Source organism: Ictidomys tridecemlineatus, chromosome 5 (assembly GCF_052094955.1).
Source record: "Ictidomys tridecemlineatus isolate mIctTri1 chromosome 5, mIctTri1.hap1, whole genome shotgun sequence".
NCBI lineage: Eukaryota > Metazoa > Chordata > Mammalia > Rodentia > Sciuridae > Ictidomys > Ictidomys tridecemlineatus.
The window spans coordinates 93,421,006-93,448,298 of NC_135481.1; the positions used below are offsets into that span (position 1 = coordinate 93,421,006).

The window sequence follows — 27,293 nt, forward strand, 5'->3', positions numbered from 1 at the left end:
TCCATTTCCCTGCAAATTCCATGATTTTGTCATTTTTTAGTGCTGCGTAGTACTCCATGGTGTATAAATGCCACATTTTTTATCCATTCATCTATTGAAGGGCATCTGGGTTGGTTCCACAGCCTAGCTATTGTGAATTGTGCTGCTATGAACATCGATGTGGCAGTATCCCTGTAGCATGCTCTTTTAAGGTCTTCAGGGAATAGTCCGAGAAGGGCAATAGCTGGGTCAAATGGTGGTTCCATTCCCAGCTTTCCCAGGAATCTCCATACTGCTTTCCAAATTGGCTGCACCAATTTGCAGTCCCACCAGCAATGTACAAGAGTACTCTTTTCCCCACATCCTCGCCAGCACTTGTTGTTGTTTGACTTCATAATGGCTGCCAATCTTACTGGAGTGAGATGGTATCTTAGGGTGGTTTTGATTTGCATTTCTCTGACTGCTAGCGATGATGAGCATTTTTTCATGTACTTGTTGATTGATTGTATGTCCTCCTCTGAGAAGTGTCTGTTCAGGTCTTTGGCCCATTTGTTGATTGGGTTATTTGTTTTCTTATTGTCTAATTTTTTGAGTTCTTTGTATACTCTGGATATTAGGGCTCTCTCTGAAGTGTGAGGAGTAAAGATTTGTTCCCATGATGTAGGCTCCCTGTTTATCTCTCTTATTGTTTCTCTTGCTGAGAAAAAACTTTATTAGTTTAAGTAAGTCCCATTTGTTGATTCTTGTTATTAACTCTTGTGCTATGGATGTCCTGTTAAGGAATTTGGAGCCCGACCCCACAATATGTAGATTGGAGCCAACCTTTTCTTCTATCAGACGCATAGACTCTGATTTGATATCAAGGTCCTTGATTCATTTTGAGTTAACTTTTGTGCATGGTGAGAGAAGGGGATTCAGTTGGATTCAGTTTCATTTTGTTGCATATGGATTTCCAGTTTTCCCAGCACCATTTGTTGAAGATGCTATTCTTCCTCCATTGCATGCTTTTAGCACCTTTATCGAATATAAGATAGTTGTAATTTTGTGGATTGGTTTCTGTGTCCTCTATTCTATACCATTGGTCCACCTGCCTGTTTTGGTACCAGTACCATGCTGTTTTTGTTACTATTGCTCTGTAGTACAGTTTGAAATCTGGTATCGCTATACCGCCTGATTCACACTTCTGCTTAGAATTGCTTTTGCTATTCTGGGTCTTTTATTTTTCCATATGAATTTCATGATTGCTTTATCTATTTCTACAAGAAATGCCGTTGGGATTTTGATTGGTATTGCATTGAACCTATAGAGAACTTTTGGTAATATCGCCATTTTGATGATGTTAGTTCTGCCTATCCATGAACAGGGTATATTTTTCCATCTTCTAAGATCTTCTTCTATTTTTCTCTTTAAGGTTCTATAGTTTTCATTGTATAAATCTTTCACCTCTTTTGTTAGGTTGATTCCCAAGTATTTTATTTTTTTTGAGGATATTGTGAATGGGGTGGTTTTCCTCATTTCCAGTTCAGAAGATTTGTCGCTGATATACAGGAATGCCTTTGATTTATGCATGTTGATTTTATATCCTGCCACTTTACTGAATAAATTTATTAGCTCTAGTAGTTTCTTTGTTGACCCTTTTGAGTCTTCTAGGTATAGAATCATATCATCCGCAAATAGTGATATTTTAACTTCTTCTTTTCCTATCTTAATGCCTTTAATTTCTTTTGTCTGTCTAATTGCTCTGGCTAGTATTTTGAGAACTATATTGAATAGAAGTGGTGAGAGAGGGCATCCCTGTCTTGTTCCAGATTTTAGAGGGAATGCCTTCAGTTTTTCTCCATTTAGAATGATGCTAGCCTGAGGCTTAGCATAGATGGCTTTTACAATGTTGAGGTAAGTTCCTGTTATCCCTAGTTTTTCTAATGTTTTGAACATAAAGGGATGCTGTACTTTGTCGAATGCTTTTTCTGCATCTATCAAGATTTCATATGGTTCTTATCTTTAAGTCTATTGATGTGGTGAATAACGTTTATTGATTTCCATATATTGAACCAGCCTTGCATCCCAGGGATGAATCCTACTTGATCGTGGTGCACGATCTTTTTGATATGTTTTTGTATACAATTTGCCAGAATTTTATTGAGGATTTTTGCATCTAAATTCATTAGGAATATTGGTCTGTAATTTCTTTTCTTTGAGGTGTCTTTATCTGGTTTGGGAATCAGGGTGATATTGGCTTCATAGAATGAATTTGGAAGTTCTCCCTTTTTTTCTATCTCCTGAAATAGATTGTGGAATATTGGTATTAGTTCTTCTTTAAAGTTCTTGTAAAACTCTGCTGTATATCCATCCGGTCCTGGGCTTTTTTTGGTTGGTAGTCTTTTGATGGCTTCTTCTATTTCCTCACTTGATATTGGTCTGTTTAGGTTGTTTATATCTTCCTGACTCAATATGGGTAGTTCATATGTCTTAAGGAATTTATCAATGCCTTCACTATCTTCTATTTTATTAGAGTATAGGGTTTCAAAATAATTTCTAATTATCTTCTGTATTTCTGAATTGTCTGTTGTGATGTTGCCTTTTTCATCCCGTAAGCTAGTAATTTGGGTTCTCTCTCTTCTTTTTTTTTTTTTTTTTTTTTTTACCGTGGCTAGTGGTCTATCAATCTTATTTATTTTTTCAAAGAACCAACTTTTAGTTTTGTCAATTTTTGATTGTTTCTTTTGTTTCAATTTCATTGATTTCAGCTCTAATTTTAATTATTTCTTGCCTTCTACTGTATTTGCTGCTGATTTGTTCTTATTTTTCTAAGATTTCGAGGTGTAGTGTGAGGTCATTTGTTTGTTGGCTTTTCCTTCTTTTAAGGAATGAACTCCATGAAATGAATTTTCCTCTTAGTACTGCTTTCATAGTGTCCCAGAGATTTCGATATGTTGTGTCTGAGTTTTCTTTTACCTCTAAGAATTTTTTAATTTCCTCTTTGATGTCTTCTGTAACCCTTTGTTCATTCAGTAGCATATTGTTTAATCTCCATGTGATGTAGGATTTTTCCTTTCTTATTTTATTATTGATTTACAATTTCATTCCATTATGATCAGATAAAATGCATGGTAGTATCTCAACTCCTTTGTAATTGCTAAGATTTGCACTGTGACATAATATATGGTCTATTTTTGAGAAGGATCCTTGTGCTGCTGAGAAGAAAGTGTATCCACTTGATGTTGGGTGGTATATTCTGTATATATCAATTAAGTCTAAATTATTAATTGTATTATTGAGCTATATGGATTCTTTATTCAACTTTTGTTTGAAGATCTGTCCAGTGGTGAGAGAGGTGTGTTAAAATCTCCCATGATTATTGTGTTGTGGTCTATTAGACTCTTGAACTTGAGAAGAGTTTGTTTGATGAACATAGCTGCACCATTGTTTGGGGCATATATATTAATGATCGTCAAGTCTTGTTGGTGTATGGTTCCCTTGAGCAGTATGTAGTGTCCTTGTTTATCCCTTTTGATTAACTTTGGCTTGAAGTCTATTTTATTTGATACAAGTATGGACACTCCTGCTTGCTTCCGGGGTCCGTATGAGTGATATAATTTTTCCCAACCTTTCACCTTCAGTCTGTGTATGTCTTTTCCTATCAGATGAGTCTCCTGTAGGCAGCATATTGTTGGATCTTTTTTTAATCCATTCTACTAGCCTATGTCTTTTGATTGGTGCATTTAAGCCATTAATATTTAGGGTTACTATTGATACATAGTTTGTATTTCCAGCCATATTAACATGATTTGTTTTTCCTCTATGCTAGTTTTTCCTTTACTGTACTACCTCCTGCTGTTGGTTTTCATTGTTATTTTTCATTTCCTCTTCCTATAATGTTTTGCCAAGGATGTTTTGAAGAGCTGGTTTTCTAGCTGCAAATTCTTTTAACTTTTGTTTATAGTGGAAGATTTTTATTTCATCTTCAATACTGAAGCTTAATTTCGCTGGATACATGATTCTTGGTTGGAACCCTTTTTCTTTCAGCGTTTGAAATATGTTGTTCCAGGATCTTCTAGCTTTCAGAGTCTGTGTTGAAAGATCAGCAGTTATCCTGATTGGTTTACCCCTAAATGTAATCTGCTTCCTCTCTCTTGTGGCTTTTAAGATTCTCTCCTTATTCTGTATGTTGGGCATCTTCATTATTATGTGTCTTGGTGTGGATCTCTTATGATTTTGTACATTCGGTGTCCTGTAGGCTTCTAGTATTTGGATTTCTTTTTCATTCTTTAAGTCTGGGAAGTTTTCTAGTATTATTTCATTGAATAGATTGCTCATTCCTTTGATTTGGACCTCTATACCCTCTTGTATCCCAATAACTCTTAGGTTTGGTTTCTTGATGTTATCCCATAATTCTTGGATGTTCTGCTCATGATTTCTTAACATTCTCGCTGAGCTGTCTATGTTCTTTTCAAGTTGAAAAACTTTGTCTTCGTTGTCTGAAGTTCTATCTTCTAAGTGTTCTACTCTGCTAGTAATACTCTCATTTGAGTTTTTAATTTGGTTTATTGTTTCCTGCATTTCCAGGATTTCTGTTTGTTTGTTTTTTATATCCTCTATCTCCCTATAGAGTTGATCTTTTGCTTCTTGGACTTGTTTATGTAATTCATTGTCAAAGTGATTTTTCATTGTCTGAATTTACTGTATAATGTCTTCCTTGAGACTCCAGATCATCTGAAGCATGTATATCCTGAGCTCTTTGTCTGACATTCCATCAGCTGCAGATATTACCTCATCTAATGTTGAATTGACCTGTATTGTTTGTGGTCCTTTCTTTCCTTGTATTTTCATACTGCTCATGATTCTTTCTAGCTTTGTGAAACTGTTGTGTTAATGTTTTTCCCCTTATATATTTGTATTGTTCTTTTATAGTTCCAAAATCCCTCTTTTGCGGAGAAAGACAATGTTAACAGTTCCCAATATCAACAGTACATTATCTAAGCACAAGTTTTCGTTATTAATACATTTATAGTTAGATTCTAAGACTATAGATATTGGTTTTAATTATTACTTTAGAATATATTCATTAGTTTCATAAAAGGCGTACCATATTTGGTGGCATATAGAAAACTTAATTTCAGACGAAGGATGATATACTTAGAGGGAAAGAAGTGAGGGTATGAGCTTAAACTAACTTAGCACCTTTGGAGAACTCTAACCAATAGACTGGTAATTTATGGAAGAATGTATAGACTCAACCTCCTATCTGTATTTAGATAGTTACCCTATGTATAGATAGCAAAAGTTAGGAGATTGAAAGTGTGATAGAGAGAATACAAATGAAAAAAGGAAAAAATAACAAGGAAGAAAAGAGAAATAAGAGAAGGAAAAGGAAATTAAGATAGAAATAAAGAAAACAAATGGGGGGAAGGTGGGGTATATGCAATTCTTCTATATTATATTACTTTGGTAATTCGGTTGTTCATGCATAGTTCTTGGTTTCACATATGCTGAAGTTGTGGAAGAGAGAGAAGAGAGAAAGAAAGAGGAAAAAAAAAGTCTCTCAGAACACTGTTTTCCTTGCTTCCAGTAGGTGGCGTTGTCTATTCCTAGATTGAGCCTCTGTTTTCAAGGTGGTGGGTATAGCCAGTGTGAAAGGAAATGAGCTCCCACCTGTATCTTCCCTACTCTAGTCTCTGAGGTAGAAACCAGGTGCCTGTACAGTTGTTGTTTTGCGTTGATAGCTACAACTCCCAAAAGCTTGTGGGAAATATTTTGAGTTATCGCAGCTAAGGGTGGGGGAGTTGGAAACTGGGTACCTGGATCAGCCGCAGAACCGGGCTGGTAGCCACACCCCCTTTGATGGGTTTTAAGGGTTGATGGGCTTCCTCCGGACTAGCATTCGGGACGGGGCCAGACTTCCTCCTCCGGTCTGGCTTGGCGCCGGGTGTCTTCCTCCTCCGTAGGTTAATAGTTTTAATGGCTCAGCACATAGGGAGTAAATTTAGATCCCAACATCAGAATTTATGAGGTGCCATTAGGGTTTCAGAGAGGGTTGTTATCTGGTCAGGGAAAACCAGGCATGGGTGAGTTCAAGACACGAGCAGGCATTCCAAGCAAGTTTAAAACATCAAAATATGGCCAGGCCAAATAGAAATCCTGATATTTTACAGAAAACAGAAATGTATCTTTTATAACTTTTGACAAGATGGCTCCTGATCTTAAGAGGGAATTAGGCTGGGTTTATCAGTCTGAGCAGTATGTTTTTAGAAGACTATTCAAAATTAATTTTTAGCTACTAGGATGAAAAAAAAATATCAATTTTCTAGCAGTAGAGGAAGAGAACAACCCTAGAATTTGAGAAGGGAATATCTTCAACCCTGGAAATTATGGAGGAGAGAAGGACATTAATGAACTTTGTCCTTCATAACTACTGTAAGGTCCTTGCTTAGCATCTGGACAGCCATCTTAAGTGACAGTTGCCATTTTAAGATTCTTAGGTTTATAATTAATTTCTTATATTTCAAATATCATATGGTCCAGGGCTGGGATAGGTAAGCACTTCAAAAGAGAAATCTAGGTTATTAGACTAGAAATAGTCCTTGGATCATGGGAGATAAGTAGCTTTAAATGGAGGATCCAGACTGTCAGACTCTATGTCAGGGGAGAAAATGGATCCACACAATAAAACACTCTCCACCAGTCAATAAAGACAGGGCCTGCTCTCGCCATTTTGAGTGACCAATAGTTGATTTGCTTGATTATCATATAATTTACATCTTACTGTAGTTTCAGATTTGCTCCACCAGTGGGCTTGGTGCCTATGGGTAATGAATATGCATATTGCTGTTACAGAAAATATGGAAAATTATGGCAATGGGTCAAAGAGACAAACACTTGGAGATGCAGAAGAGCAAGGTTTATTCAGCACCAGTGTGAGCTCAGTAGTTTTCTCCAAAGGCTAAGTTCAGCCCTTTGTTCTTGCTGAAGTCTGGCTGGGCACAAATCACCAAGCTGCCACAAAGCACTTGTATGTTCAAACAGGAAACTTTATTGCCCAAACTCCACCAGCACTCCACGCACACTTCCTGGAATCTCTCTCCCCTGGGCTCCGCGCCAACCCTCTCGGAATCCCAGGAGAACTCAATGGGAACACCAAAGTAGTGGGCACGGAGCCAGGCGCCAGAGGCAGCAAGAGCCGCCCTATTGCCGGACAGCAAAGGTCTAATATACAAATGAATACACAGCTTAACTAACCATCATCATCTCAATGGCTCGATGGCAGTCACCTTTCAACCATTCCCTCTGGCAAAATGCCAGGCATCATTCCCACTCAGCTGTGGCCCTCAACATATTCTTAGTATCTTTTATACAATACAGACTTCCAGGTTTCAAGACTTTCTCATGCAAGTAGCCTTGATCCCTCCCTCTTACTCCAGGTAGCTCTGGTTCCTGCCACAGCTGCTGAGCAAGCATGATATAGAAGTGAAACCTAGCATGTTGCAGTTATTAGCAGAGATAAAAAGAAACATCTTAGGAAGGAGTTGCTGTTTCACAGCCAAAATGGTATATAACGAGGGTTATTGTTGTGAATTATGGCAATAAGAAAGGAATTAAGTTACCTAGTAGGTGGAGTGTAGTTGCTGTGCATGTTTTATTGTTGTTGTTGTTTGTTTGTTTGTTTTGTGGTTCTGGGGATCGAGGGCCTTGTGCATGCAACTGAGCTATATCTGCAGTGCTGTGCATGTTTAAAACTAAATAAATTATAGAAGACAAAGAAACATAAGGCCTATTTCCTCTTCAGAATCAGTCTACTCTCCCACTTTCACTCTCCCTTGGCTTTCATAAGAGTGAACATTTGCCTCTACTTCCATCCTCATTTTGACTAAAAAATTTTCTTTTGCTAAACATTTACACTTGCCTGACATTTTCTCTCACATAGGATGCAAGTACCCAGAGAATTTTCACTAGTGATTTCAGAATCAGGATATAAAGTAAACAGGCCACACCCCTGAATCTGGAACAACATTCCTCCTGCTGAGAAAGGAAGCTGAGAGGCTGTGACCCCCCCCCCCACAGGCTCCATGAGAAGGAAATGAAGATTGCTTACTCAGGCCTAATACAGACTAAATCTACTTATGTACATTTCCCTGCCTCTTATTCTTTAAAAGTTCTAATTTTCAGGGATTTCAGAGATAGAAATTTTGAAACATTTAAGTTTCCTCCACTTTCATTCAAAGCTGGCTATTTTCCTACCAAATTGACTCTGAATTTTTCTGGAATAGCCTGAAAAATTATTGTTCTTACTAGGTGACCCTAGGGGACACAAGATGTACTCTTCTCTGGGTGGGATCTTGTGTCCCCTAGTAATAACACTTTGAGCACCATAGACAAGACTATGTGTATAACTTCTTAGGATTGGATTTTTTTTAAAAAAATAGAACTTGTATTAGTCAACTATTTTACTGCTGTGACAAAATAACCTGACCAGAACAATTGTAGAGGAGGAAAAGTTTACTTGGTGGCTCACAGTTTTAGTTCATAAAAGTCCAACTCCATTCCTCAGGGTTCCAGGTGAGGCAGGACATCATGGCAGAAGAGTGTGGGGGAAGAAAACAGCTCACATTATGATCAGAAAGCAGAGAGAGATTCAAAATATATTGTACAAAACTACTTCCTCCAGCCATATCCTCCTGCCTCCAGTTACCACTCAGTTAATCCCAGTAGGAATTAATTCACTGATTATGTTAAGGCTGTAACACAATCATTTCTCCTCCAAACCTTCTTGCATTGTTTCACATGTGAGTTTCTGGGGGACACCTCTTCTAAACCATAACAGGACCAAACTTTACAATGCTTTGCTTGGTTCAATAATATAGAAAATCAGTTTTCAAATTTTTTAATACAACAATGTCACTGCTAGGAATTTTTTCTATGAATATATTTTCTACTGTACTCCAAAATATATCTTATAAGTGTGTTCTCAGAGTGTAAGGGACCGGCGAAACGTCAGAGGAAGAGACCACAAGAGACTGGCTTCATGCAATAAGCAGACGGGGATTTTTATTGAGGATACAATTCAGCGAGCTGAGGCTCTAGGCTCACTCAGGAAGGGAAAACAGCCCAGATCCCAGAGCAGGGGTTGAATAATGCTTAAGTACACTTTTTGGGGAGGGCGGGGGCTTTGCATACATCATAGTCTCCTTTAACAAATCACCATACAACGAGGGAAAATCAAACAACAATTCTTAGACTTGATTAGTACATTCATTGGCGGGAACAGGGCTGGCTGGAGTGATAGGTCATTCCTAAGGAGGGGGTTACATTTAAACTGATTGGTTTGGGCCCTGAATGTCTACGTGACAAGCAGCACAGGGTCTTGAATGCTTACGTGAGGAGTTACACAGGATCCCAGACCATAAATCAACCAAATTCCCAGTAGGGCCTTGTCTTAACTGCCTCAGCAATTTAACCCATGCTTTGCAGTTTAGAAGCAGGTTTACAATGCCTGGTCCTGTCGCGACCCCTTGCCCGCAAGGAAGACGCAACTCGGGAATCTTCTTTCAGCGGTTTATTCAGGCCCTTGATATTTCTTCTACTGATCCCTCGGATGCCCCTCCCAGCCTTAATAAAGCATCTCAAGGCCCAATGCGAAGCTGCCACGTGGAACTTTCTCATAGGGTGCTGAAAAACCATGCGCCAACTCTCCCAAATAAGGAGTTGTTTGTCACAAACCACAACGGAGCAATCGCCATCTTGTAATGGCGACCATAATCTGCATAAGCGGCAGAGGCGGCTCACCACATGGTCCTTTACATTTTAACTCAGGCTTTGCAGCTTAGAAACTTTACCCTTTCAAGAGTAGTTTGTAAGAACCAAATAAAATAGGAAGTCATCTCAAAGTCCATTATTAGGAAACTTCTTGAATACATCTATATGAAAGGATACTATGAGGCCACTAAAAGTAAAGTGAACCTTTAAATGATACTATAAAATGCTCTTCAAGATCCATGAAAAATGGGCTGGGGATATACCTCAGTTGGTAGAGTGCTTGCCTCTCATGCAGAAGGGCCTGGGTTCAATCCCCAGCACCACACACATACACTCACACAAATGAAGAAGATACATGAAAAAAGGCCCCCACCCCATCCCACCCTGCCCCATGGGTTTGGTGCCAGAACACCATTAAAAGAACTACCACTAAATCAAATGGGAAAGGGAAAACAACATTGTTATCATTGGACTCATAGATTCAAGCAAGTTTATCCCTATTGGGATCTGATCTACAAATGTGGTGGAATCAACAAAAGAACCATTAAAACATTGAGAAGGAGGCTGCTGAGAAGGGAAAGAGCTCCTTCAAGTGTACCTGGGTCTTAGACAAAAAAAAAAAAAGTGAGTATAAGCGTGGTATCACCATTGACATCTCCTTGTGGAAATTTGAGAGCTGCAAGTATTATGTGATTATCATGGATGCCCCAGGACAGAGAGACCTTATAAAGAACATGATTACAGGCCTATCTCAGGCTGATTGCTGATAATTGCTACTAGTATTGGTGAATTTGAAGCTGATCACTCCAAGACTGGCAGACCCATGAATGCCCTTCTGGTTTCCACACTGGGTATGAAGCAACTAATTGTTGGTATTAACAAAATGGATTCCACTGAGCCACCCTATAGGGCTGGAATTTTTTGATGACCACAGGGTAGGTAAGGTTGAATTTGATAAGAAAATTGTTTCACACCTTATATTTTTCATTTCCTGACATGTATTTATACTTTCATTGCATCAATCACCCCCAACTCAATTCAATTTCCATGAAATTTAATTCTCCCCTCTAAATTCCTGAAGAGAATATCTATTCTCCATTTTATAAGGTTCTTAACTTAATTACTATTGAACCCTTAACTCATATAGGTTTGAAAAACTTCATATTTGTCCTAAAATTGCACAAACCCCATTTATTATTATTCCACTTATGATTTATTGTTTACTGTTTATTGTTTATTATTTACTTGGTTCTTCTAGTTTGAGAAAAAGCCATAACTGTCCAAAAATTGCACCAAATCTATGTATCCTTCCTATTGCATATGGAAAATGACAAACTCCCAAATAGTGAGACCTAGGAAAAGGGGAGTGGGAAGGAAATCCCTACACTGAGAACATTGATCCTCTCCTAGTATATACTTTCCAGTAGTGAAAAAAAAATCCTGGAGAGGAGATGTCCATCAAACCTAGAAAGGCAGTCTCTGGGAAGAGGCCAAAGCATTAATCCTTCCCTGAACAAATCCTTTCCAGAAACCAACCACTGACCCCAGGCCTTCCACCAGGCCCAGTAAGATAAATCCCAGAGACCCACCATTGACCCCAGACTCCCTCCCATTTGACCCAGTAAAACAGACCCCAAATTCCTGTGTGCCCAAGCTGACATGCTCATTAATTAAATCACCTCTCTTCATAAGCCAAATCCCCTCCTTTGTTTAGTGATACATTTTTCCACTAGGAGAGTGGGCCCATGAGAACCATGACTCCATTCCTGAATAAGGGATTTGGGCTAATCTGTGAAGCGTCAGGCCCAATCTTTTTGTGCTAACACTTCCTCTTCTTATTAATTCCCTTTAGAACTGGAGATTTTCAGCTCAGATATACACCCTTTTTTCCCCAAATACAACCCCAATTTTTTCCCTTCCCAAGAAGGTTCAATCCTCTGAGTAATCAGCTACTTGAGCACAGCATTGTTATGTAATAGCCTCACTCTCCCCTTCAACTCTCAGAGTTGGCCAGGCCTTCAGTCACTGCTGTCCTCCTGACCACCTCCACAGCAGTCTTGCCTGCCTCCCACTTGACCTTATTTGCTTTGGGCTGAGGCTCCTTTATTCATGGGGCCTGCTTGGGCCCAGAGACCCTTGATGGGAGTTCTCTGGCTGCAGGTACTCTGGGTACTCCTCTGCCTTGTCTGCTGCTCCCATGACCCCCCAAAATGGCGCTTCACATCTTCTGAGATTGTGATTCCCAAGAAGGTACCCCAGAGGAGGGGTGAAATTAAAATGCCAAACCAGCTCGCCTACAGCATTCGCTTCCGGGGCCAAAGACATGTGATCCACATGAAGCTCAAGAAGAACTTGATACCCAGACATTTTCCTGTTGTTACTAATAATGACCAAGGAGCCAATCAGGAGGACTACCCATATGTCCCTCAAGATTGTTACTACTACAGCTATCTGGAAGGGGTTCCTGGGTCTGTGGCCACCCTGGACACCTGCTATGGAGGGCTGCGTGGCATGCTGCAGGTGGATGACTTCACTTATGAAATCAAACCATTGGAGGCTTCTTCCAAATTTGAGCATGTGGTTTCTCTGCTTGTGTCAGAAGACACAGCAGATGAAGACGAAAGGTGTAAAATTGAAGACGAAGAGACATATCAAATACCTGAAGAGGTAAACTTAGCTGAAAGTCCTAGAGCAGGCCCTGTTTATTTGTGGCGATTACACATGAAACACATGAAACTTCATTTCACAATTACTAGTTCAGTGTATTCGAAGAATGAAAATAAGACCCAGGTAATAGAAAATGTAGTGATTATAAATAATATCCTGGATTCCATTTTCAGACAAGGCAATTTATATTCCAACATACGTATTCTGTGCATTTGGGAAAAAAAAGATGAATTTGAACTGAAATCATACAAAAGTGCTTCTGCGGCTACACATGAATTTGGTTTATGGAAATTTTATAAACTGTGGAAAGTTTTTACACATGACACTTCAATACTTTATGTAGGATATAAGATAGGAGGTTCAAAGTATTATGCCTCCAGTTCTGGCTACTGCAACCCCAATTGGGGAGCAGCATATGTGCATTTTGAAGACTATCACATATTTAAGATCGCAGCTCTTACGGCACATACAATTGGTCACAACATGGGCATAGGTCATGACAACCCTTCATGTGTTTGTTTTCGAAGACATCATTGTGTTATGAATTCAATACCTGGTCTTCTAGATATGTTTAGCAATTGTTCTTATAATATATTGCATTGGATGGTACATAAATGGGATCCTTGCTTGAGTCTACCTAATGTACCATACTACAATTTTCCTTATATTGCTAATCGTTGTGGAGACAAGGTTTTAAATGTGAATGAACAATGTGACTGTGGCTCCCTTAAGGAGTGTGCCAATAACTCTTGTTGTTCTACCAACTGTGCCTTCACTTCTGGCAGTACATGCGATATTGGAGGTTGCTGCGATCATTGTAAACTCGCTGGTGCGGGAAAGCTTTGCAGAGATGTACGTGGTATTTGTGACCTTCCAGAGTACTGTGATGGGACAGGGAATATTTGCCCAGATGATCTCTATGTCCAGGATGGAACCCCATGTTCACCACTCTCTGTTTGTGTGAGAGGAAACTGCAGTGACCGTGATTTGCAGTGTCAAGCCCTTCTTGGATACCAAGTAAAAGATGCTTTACCAATGTGCTATGAAAAATTGAATGTAATAGGTGACCGATTTGGAAACTGTGGGCTTAAGTATGTAAGAGGGGGAATTAAACCTATGAAATGTGAAATAGATGATGTTTTATGTGGAATGTTGCACTGTAGTAATGTTCACAAAATTCCTGGTGTAGCTGAGCACAGCACGTTTCATCACATATATGTAGGTGACGCTAAACTGGAATCATGCTTTGGATTAGATACACATTATGGTGAAGAACTACCAGAAATGGGGCTAGTAGTGGATGGTGCAACCTGTGGCCCTGGACAATACTGTTTAAATAAAAATTGTACTTTTCATCGGGATTTTCCTTTTACCTGTGATGTGAAGACATGCAATTACAAAGGTGTGTGCAACAATCTGGAAAAGTGTCACTGTTTGAGGGGTTGGAAACCACCAGATTGTGAGCAGAAAGGAACAGGTGGCAGTGAAGACAGTGGTCCTCCACCAGATAAAGAGTTATCTATGAAAGCCAAAATTCAAGTCACTGTAAACAAGGCACTAGTTGTAATCTTATCTCGTATCACTGCTTTTCTTCTTGTAATTTGTATTGGTGCAGCTATAAAAGCAAAAATGACTGCAGATGCGAAGAAAAAGGCTAAACCTCCTAAGAAATGAATACTAATGGGACTCACTGTATGGAAAAACGTACAATGGCACTTGCTGAAAGAAATGATTACTCTCACAATTTCATAAATTTTCGTGATTCTGAGGTTGTCATCTTAAAGTTAATCTTGAAATAAAATTCACTGGAAAGTTAAAAATGGTTTACTGTGCTTAAATTCACTTCATATCTGATCATATTTTTGAATGAGTGAGAGAGAGATTGAGTGTGTGTGTGTATGTTTTATGTGAGTATGTGTGTGTGTGTGTGTTTTGTTAGGAATTGAACACAGGGCCTTGCAAATAACCAGGTAAGAGCTCAACCTCTGAGCTACACCCACTGACCAGGTTATACATATCCTTAATACTCCTATAGGTGAAACAAACTTTTAGATTCACTAGGAAGAGAAACTCATTGAAGATGTGGACTCTTAAGTGTTCGTATATGCCCTGTTCTGGATCCCAGATGTGCTAGGATGTTCTAGTTTTAATACTGTCACAATCTGTTTCCAACTGGTAAGCACTGAGTTTTTGTTGTTATTTTTATCATTAGTGGAAAACTACTGAGGGTAAGAATTGTCAGAGATCCACAGGGAGGACTAAAATGAACTTGTGTATTATACCCGCATTGTAAATTTCAACAGCAGTTCTGCCACATGCTGACGAAGCGATTATAGGCAAAGTGCTACTCTTTCAGAATTTTGAGAACCACATTTAACATAGAGACATGAAACATACTTCTCCATAAGCAATCAAAATGGAATGATGGCACCTAAGAAAAGCCTATGAAAGCCAAAATTCACTAGTTGTAATCTTATCTCGTTTTAGGGCTAAGCGCATGCCAGTGGCCATCAGTCTCTTTATCCTCAGATTTATTCTTAGCTTATGCTAAACCTGTGATATTCTATGCATAGTCTTTGACAGTTTATTGATTAACAATCACATAAAAATCATGGGCAATAATAGAACACTTCTTAATGCTTCTCATGATTGAAATAATAAGATAGCACATACAAAATCCCAGGAATTGCAAAAACACAGGCCAGCTACAAATTGTAGCATGCAACTAACCAGAGGGCAGGAAGAACCACGTCAGAAACAGTGCGCTTATTTGGAGCCTGGTGAGTGACTAGGATAGTATATTCCTCCTTTAAAGGGGTCATATTTCAAATTCTTCCTCTTCAGGAAGTCTGGATTAGGGTAAGTACCAGAGGGGAGAAGAAGGATGCAGAAGGAGATAATCAGTGGGGTTGCCCTGGTGATATTACAGTTTGTTCATCTTTCCAGAGTTCTGTCCATCCCAGAAAGAGAGGCATTAAATGTCCCTAAATTGCTATCTAATCTCTCCCTTTAGGTTTGTTAATATTTGCTTTCTATATTTGGGTGTTCTGATATTGGGTGCACATATATTTGGAATTGTTATTTCCTCTTGCTGAATCAACCACTTATCATTATATACCGGTCATCTTTGTCTCTTTTACTGCTTTTAACTTATATTTCATCTGGATATTAGCAAGGCTGTTCCTGCTTTCTTTTGGGTTCCTCTTTGGGATATCTTATTCTGTCCATCACTTTCAGTTTAGGCATTTCCTTAGAGTTGAAGTGAGTTTCTAATTGCTTACCTAACATATTAATATAGTTACTTTAAAAACTGTTCTCTTGGGGCTGGGAATGTGGCTCAAGTGGTAGCACGCTCACTTGGCAAGCATGGGGCGCTGGGTTCCATCCTCGGCACCACATAAAAATAAAAATAAAATAAAGATGTTGTGTACACCGAAAACTAAAAAATAAATATTAAAAAATTCTCTCTCTCTTAAAAAACTTCTCTTTTTTAGTCTTTAGTCAATATATAAATGTATCATATTTACAGTATTAGAGATTCTGAATTTGTCTGTATAGTTATTCTTACCAATGAGGTACACCTTCCAATTTTTCTTCCTACCCATTAAGGGATCTTTTTTTTTTTTCAGTTTGAAGAATGCCATTTAACATTTCTTATAGGAGACATCTCTCAGTTTTTGTTTTTTTCTGGGGATATATATTATATTTTTGCTATGCTATGTTTGTCAGCTTTTCCCCCCACCTTCAGTGCTGTGAAAAATCTCATGCCACATTCTTCTAGCCCATAAGGTTCCTGTTCAGTAGTCTGCTTTCAGGTTAATTGGAACACCCTTGATGCATTATTTTTTTTCCTTTTTCCTCACTGCCTTGAGAAATTTATCTCTATCCTTTGAGAGCTTCATTGTGTTATACATTAAGGTAGGCTTAGTTGGGTTCTATCTGATGGATAATGTTGGACCTTTCTGTACCAGAATTTTTGTATGCTTCTCTTTTAGTTAGTTTTTTTTTTCACAACTGTTATCAGAAAACCTGACAATAACAATTACAGGGACAAAAAATTTACCTAATGCTCACAATGTCAGAGGCCTCAGTCTATACATGGCCAACTCCATTACTCTGGGCCCTAGTTGAGGCAAAATCTCATGGCACAAGAGTGTGGTGGATGAAAGCAGCTCAGGACATGGCCACCAGGAAGCACAGAGAGCCTGATTCATCAGGGACAAAATATAAATCCCAAAGGTAAAATCACAGCAACCCACCTCCTCCAGTCACACCCTATCAGCCTACAGTTACCACCCAGTTAATTCAAGCAGATGAAGGTATTGCATGGATTTTGTTAAGTCTCTTATTTTTATTTATTTTTATGTGGTGCTGAGGATTGAACCCAGGGCCTCGCACGTGTTAGGCGAGTGCTTTGCCACAGAGCCACAACCCCAGACCATCTCTTAAAAAACCCAATAATTTCACCTCTGAATATTCTTGTGTCATCTAATATATGAGCTTTTGGAAGACATCTAAACCAGAACAACTTTCCTAGGCCTCTGAAGTTTTCTGTTACTATCTTTTAGAATAAACTTTCTGTTGCTTTGGCATTCTCAAGTCGGACATGAACCCCAACAACTGGAAATATTTCCTCTCCAAATGCTGTCCCCAAATTCCATTTCTATTTTTTCTATTTTCTGCTTTCTAGACTATGTATTTTCAAGAGCCTGTCTTCAAGCTCACTCATTCTTTCTTCTGTTTGATTTATTCTTCTGTTTGATTTATTTATTTATTCAATCATGTTCTTAATTTTTACTTGGCATATCCTTCCGCTCAATATCTGTTGGGGCTTTCAAATTGCTTCCATATTTCCAAGTTTCTCTCTTAGGGTTTTGCATCTGTCCTCTGTGTTCTCTTGAAGCTCATTGAGTTCTGATGAAAAAGATGCTTTCAGGTCTTCTGAAGGTTCTCCCATTGGGGACTCTCTATGGACAGTTTCTGGTGCCTTGTTTGATATTTGGTTGAGTACATGTTTCCATGAAAGTTCTTGATACCTGTTGACATGCATTATCATTAGGGTATTGAAGAATTAAGCTCTAAGTAGGCTGGTGATTTTCACTAAGCCTAGAGTCACTTTTTCCTTGCACTAGATGGAACCCTATGTTCTAGAATTGCCATGAGTCTATTATTTGTGGGGTTTTTTTCTGTGTGTGTATGTGTGTGTTTTGATTTTTACTTAATTGAGGCAGCATCATGTAGAATACCCCGTTTAATATGGCCACAGTTTTTCAGATACTATTACAGGGAAGTAAAAGGGAAAGTCAAGTTTTTGCTGTTTCAACAACAGGGTTGACCAAAACCTTCTATGTCCCAATTTACATTTAGTGTGTTATAATGAAATTGGGTATACTTAAAAAGAGTAGTCCCTACAAGCCTGTCCCTGAGGCAATGGTAAACCCAGTTGGCCTCATCCAGAGTCACCATCCTGGGTCCAGAGCACAATCACCACACAGAAATTAGTTTCAGATTCTCAAGTCATGACTGTGGCCCCAAACACCAAAAGGTCATGCTACACCCTGAGCCCACAGCCTGCCAAGAATAACACAGCACTCTGAAAGGACCGAGGCCCAGAGTGCAATCAGCTGCCTATTGCTGAGGAGGACTTGTGACCAAGATTGCTGCAAGAAGGCATAGGCAAAATGGAAAATGACAGATTAGAGAAAGGGTGCATTCTCTAATTTCTCCTTAGCTCAAGATTCCAGCAGCAGGACTAATGCTCATCATCAAGGTGGATGACTGAGGGATTTCACTGAGATTCAACATTAGATGGTAAAATAATCATAGTGACACAGAAAGTCAGAAGCTTTGAACATAAATAAGAACTAATACATTTAGAAATGCATCAGCTTGGCCAGTAGTGGCAGCGTCATCTCTGCCAGTCAACTGCAGAAAATGAGGAATAACTTGTTTTAATTTGTAGAAAAGGTCATCTTTGTTATAAAATTTCAAAAATGTAACTTGTGTCCATTCCTGAGGGTTTTGTGGAAGGGGTGTTAAAAAAAAAAGGGTGTGAACTAGGGCTAGGGTCATGGCTCAGTGGTAGAGCACTTGCCTAGCATGTATAAGGCACTGGGTTCAATTCTCAGCATCACGTTTAAATAAATAAATAAGCTCCATCGACAACTAAATGAATGTTTACAAAAACAAAGAGAGATGTGAACTAGAGCATCTAAACAAATCTTGAAAGGATCTCTATGGTTTTTATTTACTTCTTATAGCAAAATGTGAAAATAAACAGTTTAAAAATAGAATTTACATTAAAAATGAAGTAGATAGAGTGTAAAGACTTGGAGAATTCTCAGACTAGGTTTGAATTCTTCATCTCAGATCCTCATGGTACATGTTTGTTGGATTACCAGTCTTTTATATTCTGCTTGAGTGTTTAAATTCTTATTTCTTTCTCCTCCTGAGATTGGAAAATTTCATATATAGACTATATGTATAAGGTTTTACTTGATTAAAAACTATTTATAGAGAGGAGGCTGTGCCCAGTTCTGAGTTATTCTGTGTTGTATAGAACATCAGCTTTCAGGCTGTGCCTAGCCCTGAATTCCCTCCCACTTTATAAAGCAGCAGTTTTCCCTGAGATGTTCTATTTGGAGTGCAAGTGCTATGGCACAATGATTTGGTGCCTTGTCTGGGCAGATAAATCACCAGATGTAGGACATGTTCAACATATCAAAAGGAATAACCCCCCAACTGCATAGCACAGCCATAAGGCACAAACTAAAAAGTGAATTAATTATACTAATAAAAAATGACCACCTGTGAATTTGTCAAATTAAATCAGAAGAACATGAATGCACTGGCATATCAAATCCATACCAGAGAAACCCAGTCCCATGAGTTTAGCAAACACACTAACCAGATCACTGAACGTCAAAAGTCCTTTACATGAAATACCTAACAGGAAAAGCACCTAAAGCAGTGGTATGGTGGCACACTGACCTGTAAACCTGTCCTCTTATCAGACCACCTAGTGAAAGAATCACCAGGTCAATAAGTGATGAACTCCTAACTCAATCCTCAGGACTTTAGTTCACATCCATCTCCCTGCTTCACCTCAAAACTATCTGCCCAAATTCCTGCTGTCAGGACAATTGCCTTATCTTTGACAGTTCCCACCTGAAAAATTCTGTGCCTTGAATAAGCCTCCCTCAAGTCCCCTGGCTGGGCTTTACTTTATCTGACCACCCGCAGTGACTCTTTTCCATCAGTTCTCTGCCTTTGCTTTCCGGCTAGTCTTCTCAAATCTTGTGACCAATGTTAACCCTTTCTCAGATTACCCCTAGAGGTGTGTCTAGAAGTGTGTATGTGTGTGTGTGTGTGTGTGTGTGTGTGTGTGTGTGTGTGTGTGTGGTGTGTGTGTGTGTATGCATATATGTGTATAAATTAAGAAATATATAGTAATTAAGATTGAAATGGAATAAGAGACATAAGGATCACAATGGTCACAACACCAATTGAACCATGAGTGTTCAATGAATTAAGGGTGATGAAAATGGTTCAAGAGGCATTTGTCAGCACATCTCATGTGTCTATAACTACATGAGGTGGGTTTTAGTCAGTTTTTTAAATGCTGTGACCAAGAGACCTGACAAGGATTTTAGAAGAGGAAATGTTTTATTTGGCACTTATGGTTTCAGAGGTCTCAGTGCACAGACAGCCAACTCCGTTGCTCTGGGCCTCAGGGGAAGCAGAACATCATGGTGAAAGGGTATGGAAAAGAAAAGCAGCTTAAGACATGGCACTCAGAGAGAGAGTTCTGCTCACCAGGGACAAATCATAAGTGCTAAAGGCATACCCTTGTCACTTAACCTCCTCCAGCCATACCCTCCCTTCCAGCCTGCAATTACTACTCACTTGATCCATATCAATGGATTAAGCCACTGATTCAGTTATGCCTCTCATAACCTAATCATTTCACCCCTAAACATTCTTCCATTGTCTCACACATAAACTTTTGGGTCACTCTCATATCCAAACCATAATAAGGTGGTTCTGTCTGTGGAACTGTGACCTGAAGTAACCTGTAGGTAGTTACCAAGGAAGGATGGGAAGGACACTAGGACACTCTGGGAGCTGGGTATGAACTCAGCAGCCTTGATTGATGTAGTTGTAGACTCCACCCAGGAGGAGTTTTGCTGGATCCTTCCCAGAAGAAATTCTAGAGATTTAATGTGGGATACCTTTAGCAAGTTGGCTTCTCTAGCAAAAAAAGTCGGACCATAAGTTGTCATCTTTACTAAGAACAGGATAAGAAAGCCACGGAATGAAGATTGCTACCAAAACAAGGGGGTTAATTTCTAGTTTTTTCTTTTTCTTTTTTTTAAGATGATTTATTATTTTATTGCATACTTTATAGAAGATGAAAGCCCAAATACACATTCCCCCCAACATCAGGGAAAGAGCTTACATCTTTCTTGTCTTCTAAAGCACACCAAAATTGTTTGTTTCTATGTATACCCCTACATACTTCTCTTTCCTCACATATTTATATCCCAGCTACCAAAATGGAACTGCAAAGGGTTTTTACAGAGATACATGAGATCTGTTTGCCCTCGTTATTATACAAACACTTGAGGTGACTCAAGAACCATGAGAGTAATGAGGAGGAAAAAATACCTAATGAAGGAATGGAATGTCTGTTAGCTGTAACAAATAGCTGTTATTTTCTGTCAAACTGGCACCTCGCTGACTGAATCAGTCTGTAGGGACATGGGCTTATGAATCAGGGAGACCGACATAGGCTTGTTGACTGCTTCTACTAATTTCCAGAAGACACACATCTTCTACATCCTTTCTTAAGTAACTGAAGACAAACTAGAGGAGAATCCAGTATATAGATTCTGCTCACTCTGAGATATTAAATGCATCAGGAAAATATTATTTATGTCCAAGTAGCATGCAAAAAAATGTTTTTAAACCAACATGGTCACATGGAAAGATTTTTAGAAATCAGAATATTTATTCATAGAATTTTAAAAGGAAAGTCAAAGCTAGTTATATTCAATGGTAATGATTTAAGTGCAAGTGATGCAGTTTTCACATTTGTTTCCTTCAGAGAAAAGACAGATCAGTTGTTCCTGAACAAGTCAATGTAGCTCAAGACATTGTTTCTGGCATGCTTTATTTCCAGTTCAGACATGTCAGTTAGGTTCTTTCTAAACACTGCCACTCTCTGCCACTTGAAATTTATAAGTTCTTCTTTTGCAGATTCAGAAAGCTGTTCAAATTTCTGGCAGCATTCCTGCTGATGTGCCTCAATCAACTTGACATCTTTGCTTTTTAACCAGGCCTTATCAGGAGCTTTGAGTTCTCATAGTCAGAGGGCTCTGGTGCATCTGTATATGAGATACTCTGCAGCCTCTATGTTGAGCATGTAGTATCAGAGAAGCTCTCTCCGCTTAAGTCTTCATCTGATGAGACCTGACCCCCTACTTTGCTAAGTTTTTCAAATAGTTCAGCACCCTTCAATAGGTATTTTTTTATTTCAGTGGGTTCATCTAAAGCCAGACTCTGCAAGCAGGCTGAAGTGTGAATATAGTCCTCAGCAACATTTTTATGAAATGTGGTCATTCTTTCAGCTTGAGCAGCAGGACCTTGGGAGTCAAGGAATAATTAATAAGGAAGTTCTTCTCTTGCTCAAAGAAGTCACCCACCCACTTAACTTCAGAAAAAAAAAAAAGAACTTGATCAGCACTTTTCACCACTCTTTGAAAGAAGCCACCAAACATTTCTGTGGTATTTTTCCACCTAATACTTAGATCCTGATATATTCCAGGAAAACATGAAAGTTGTCATCTTTACTAAGAACAGGATGAGAAGAAAACCGCGGAAGAAATACCTCATGAGAGGATGCAGTCTTCTTAAAGACTGTAAGATACTATTCAGCTTCTAGTTCTTGCTTCATCTTTGCAAATTCTTCTTAGGTCTGCATCTTTTCTTGAGACCACCAAAATCTGGTTTTGTAGGAGCAGCAGCAATAATGAGTCCAGCATAGTCTATGCTTTCAATAGGATCATCATGTAGCCACAGGAAGTCTTCATGTCTTGTAACAGAAAACTGGGCTCTGAAAAGTGGGCAGAGTAGTCTCGGTGTGCACTGTATACTTGACCTTCTCTCTTCTCACTGAGTGCATCAGGTAGGTCAATCTGAAGTGAGGTATCAAAATTCAGGTCCACACACACAGACCTCAGCCTTGCTTGGCACCATGCAGAGACCACTGACTCTAGGGCTATGATACGGACTGGAGCCCACTAACACTCTTCCAGGGAGGTGTGCTTCGACAGAGAGATCTTGGTCATCTATGGAGCAATTAATGGCTCCTAAGTTCTCGGTTTTATAACAATAATAATGCAGAGAGAGCCTGTGAAATTAAAGAGAATCATGATGTTGGAGAAATCTTTAGCCAGACTTTAAATACTAATATGAGCAAGAAAAGCCTTTGTGGAGCTCAACCCCTATGAATATATTGTGTCTGAACTATTCTTAATGTGAATTCTTTCCTTAATAGGTCTAATTTTGTGGATGTAAATCAGACACAAACCATATGAGACTCAGGGTAGGGGAAAAAACTACATAATTGTAAGCAATGTGGGAAGTTCTTCACTGATCACTACTCATTTCAAAGACATGGAAGGACTCAGTGTGGTGGGGGGGAGTAGCTCTGTGATTTCAAGGAATGTGGGAAATCATTTCTCCTTTTAAAGCTACAGAAGACTTGAATTTTTCATATTAGAGATGGCATGAAAGGATTCACACTGGAGAGAAACCCTGTGAATGCAAGCACTATGGAAAGAATTCACTTCTAAAAGGTCTGAAAAACACACAATAGTTCATACTGCAGATGGACCATATAAATGTAAATTTGGTGGGAAAGCATTTAAGATTCCCTGTTCAGTTCTGAGGCATGAAGAGACTCACAATGGGGGAAAAAACCTACGAATGTAAGAAAGGTAAGAAAGGTGCCAATGATTCTGGTTCTGCTTGAGTCCATGAAAGGACTGGCGCTAGAGAGAAACTCTATGAATGTAGGAAACGTGGAAATCCTTTAGTGATTCTAGTTCTTTGGGGGTTCACGAAAGGATTCACCGAGGATAGAAACTGTATAACCATATGCAATGTGGGAAAGCTTTGTGTGGTTCTGGGTCTGAGTCCGTGACAAAACTCACATTGGACAAAAACCCTACAAATATTAATAATGAGGGGAAAGCCTTTGTTCATGTTCACTCTTTTCAAGTACACAAAAGGAGGCACATAAGAGAGAAACTATGAATTCTAGGAATGTGGGAAAAACTTCATTTCTTTTGCAAACATTGGATGACACATGACTGTTCTTAATGGAGATGAACCTTATACATGGAAGTTTTGTGGGAAAGACTTTAACTTTCCCAGCTCAGTTCTCAGGCACAAAAGCCCTCACTGAAGAAAATTACTATGAATGTAATAGTGTGGTAAAAGCGTGAGTAGATTTACTTAGTTTTAAGTATCAGAAATGACAGTTCATCTTGGAGACAAACCAAATTAATTGAACAAATTTGGAAAGCCTGAAAATTCTTAATTTCTTTCCAACTCATGGAATAACTCATACTGCAGAGAAATTCTATTTAAGTTGCATGAGAATCCTTTAATTTCTCTTGTAACTTCTGAAACAAAGAAACAAATGCATAAAATGCAGATGCTCCATACTTATGGAAATATGGGAAAACATTCTGTCTTCTTAGTTCAAATAAAACCCATTAAAAACTCACACTGGTGAGAAAGTCTATGAATACATGCAGTGTGTCAAAGCTGCTGGTAGCCTATACCCTTTCCAGCAGGATGTAAGCTTACATAGAGGATTGAAATACAACTAATTATTATAATGTGGGAAGATTTTCCAATTTACTAAGTATGTTCACTCATCTGAAAAAATCACACTGTGGAGAAAGTTTTTAAATGAAGTGATTAGGAAAACCTGTTGAAAATGGAACTCTATGTATTTCTCTAGAAAATCCATAACATGAAAAAAATATTTTGAAAGTTATAAATATATTATGTTCTACACTAGCTCAATTTTGATATATATCTATATATATCTATGTATATTTGATTTCACTTTTTTTATAAATAAAATTAAAGTGAGATATTTCTCTAAGCAGTCTTTAAGCAATAGTAATAGGTTGGGTGTTTTTCCTAGCAATTTAATACAATTATTCTTCCATTTAATATATGTAGGTGGGTAAATTGAAGTGTTTTTCTAATATGGTGGTAGGTTTAATTTGTACATAGTTTAATTGTCTTATGATTAAAGAGATATTGTAAAATAACTTTTTGTCAGTTGTGATTTTCCTACCAGCCTATGTGGCAGGCAATGGATATTTCATTTTTTTTCTTATGAAGAAAAAACTGTTTTGTAAAAAAAAAAAAAATAGGGCAGAAAAATTTTCTTGCATTTTCCATCCAATAAATTGCTGTATTCAGTTTCTAACTATGTTTATCAATTAGCCTTGTGTTGTTATTTTCATCCCTTTCAAAACTGTGTAAACTCAATTAAAATATGCAAAGTCCAAAAAAACGGTGCTGAGGACTGGGGTTGTGATTAGTGGTAGGAGGCTTGCCTAGCACCTGTGAGGCACTGGGTTTGATCCTCAGCACCATATAAAAATAAACAAGTAAAATTAAGGGCATGTGTCCATTTACAACTTTTAAAAAAAAGTGCTGATAAAATATTCGGTAGTTGGTGAATTTACTGGTATTCAATAAGTTCTGACATTGTGAAAGTACACAAATGTCTCTGGACTACATTAATGACATAACTTACTCAGAACAACATTGTTATATACTCTCATTTCTCACACATAACATCGCTTTCCTCTTGAATTTTATCAATGCTCCATTTAATTTCTATAAACTCCCATTCTTCCCTCAAATTTTCTGTGATACGAGAGCATTCTTACTCTTTTATACATCCTAGGCTTTTTTCTCCTGCTCTCTTACCCCTGAGTTCTCTCCTTCCTGCATATGTGTCTAGGCCCAGGAGATGCTCTGGTGGGATAGCCAAAAGGTGAGAAGCAGATGGACTGGGGGAAGGGCCAACTGGAGTGATCCAGGCAGGAAGCAACCCAGGTCATATTAATTAACAACTTTTCCAACTCCTTATAAGGAGGGACAATTCCTGGGACAGGTTATCTTAGCAACCGATTGGAGCAGGAGCAGTCTATCTTGATAAGAGTGAAGGCAGGCCTCTGAAGGCATTAACATTTCAGTTCCTCAGGGGCAGTCTTTCTGAACCCAAATTGGTCTTCTCTCAATTGATCAGATTGTCTATTTATACTAACTGCCTGTCTTTAATTCTGGCTTCACCAAGGCTAATAAGTTGCCCTAAAGAGAGGCTGGGAGGGGGGGAATTAACCCTTTCCCAGGCATTGGTTCTTCATCATAATGTTCTTATAATTTCATTTTGTATTCAGGTTTGGTTCCTCCATAACATTATAAAAAGGTTGAGCATCTGCTCTCTGTTGTTTAAGTTTCCTGTCTTTCTTACATGTTGAATTCTTAATTCATACAGCTTTGAAAAAAATTCCTGTCTGTCCTAAAATTGGACAAAACCCACCTATTCTTCCCCCACTTATGACTTTATTGTTTACTGGTCCATCATTTAATCACAGTAATATCTTGGTTCTTTCTATTTTGATAAAAAGCCATAACTGTCTAAAAATTGCACCAAATCAACTTATTCTTCCCCTGATTATGACTTCCCTTTAGAACTGGAGAGTTTTCAATTCAGGTATGCACTGTTTTTCCAAATACCCTCCCTACCTTTTATATCTCTTCCTGCCTTAGAGTATCCTCTGCCCTAGGGTACCCAGCTCATTGAGCACAACCTCCCCTGATGAGGACAGCATTGTGATGTAATAGCCTCACTCTTCTCTCCACCTCTCAGAATTGGTTAGGCCTGCAGTCACTGTTGTCCTCTAGACTACCACCACCTTAGGGACAGTCTTGCCTGCCTCCCACTTGGCCTTATTTACTTTGGGCGGAGGCTCCCTTATTCACGGGGCCTGCTTGGGCCCAGAGACCCTTGATGGGAGTTCTCTGGCTGCATATACTCTGGGTACTCCTCTGCCTTGTCTGTTGCTCCCATGGCCCCCCAAAATGGCGTTTCACATCTGAGATTGTGATTCCCAAGAAGGTATCCCAGAGGAGGGGTGAAATTAAAATGCCAAACCAGCTTGCCTACAGCATTCGCTTCCGGGGCCAAAGACATGTGATCCACATGAAGCTCAAGAAGAAGTTGGTGCCCAGACATTTTCCTGTTGTTACTAATAATGACCAAGGGGCCAAGCAGGAGTACTACCCATATGTCCCTCAAGATTGTTACTACTACAGCTATCTGGCCACCCTGGACACCTGCTATGGAGGGCTGTGTGGCATGCTGCAGGTGGATGACTTCACTTATGAAATCAAACCATTGGAGGCTTCTTCCAAATTTGAGTATGTGGTTTCTCTGCTTGTGTCAGAAGACAGAGCAGAAGAAACTGAAAGGTGTGACATTGAATGGCAAAAGACAGATCAAGCACTTGAAGGGGTAAACTTAGCTGAAAGTCCTAGAGCAGGCCCAGCATATTTGTGGTACACCCATATGAAAAACTTGAGACTTCATTACACTGTTTGTAACTCATTAGCTCAGCAAGCCATAAACATTAGCCTTACTATCATAGAGGATGTAGTAATTATAAACAGCATCTTAGATACCATTTTCAAACCAACCAATTTAAATGTCTTCATACATGTTTTGTGTATATGGGATGGGTGAGATTGGGTTGACTTAGATAACAGGTACCATGCTGAACGTGCTGTAACTGATTTTG

The 27,293-nt window shown here is 38.8% G+C and overlaps 1 protein-coding gene and 1 pseudogene across 1 annotated transcript; one reads left to right on the forward strand and one right to left on the reverse strand.

The window, feature by feature from the left end:
- Positions 1-8,995: 8,995 nt before the first annotated feature.
- LOC144377654 (sorting nexin-5 pseudogene) lies at positions 8,996-26,566 on the reverse strand (annotated as a pseudogene).
- LOC101957314 (disintegrin and metalloproteinase domain-containing protein 20) lies at positions 11,813-14,070 on the forward strand. Its single transcript, XM_005321323.3, has one exon. It carries the CDS (start codon positions 11,839-11,841, stop codon positions 14,068-14,070), a length of 2,232 nt encoding a protein of 743 aa, XP_005321380.1. The 5' UTR covers positions 11,813-11,838.
- Positions 26,567-27,293: the final 727 nt, after the last annotated feature.

Coding starts and splice junctions, on each gene's coding strand:
- LOC101957314 (XM_005321323.3), top strand. CDS start 11,839: ATGGGGCCTGCTTGGGCCCAGAGACCCTTGATGGGAGTTCTCTGGCTG.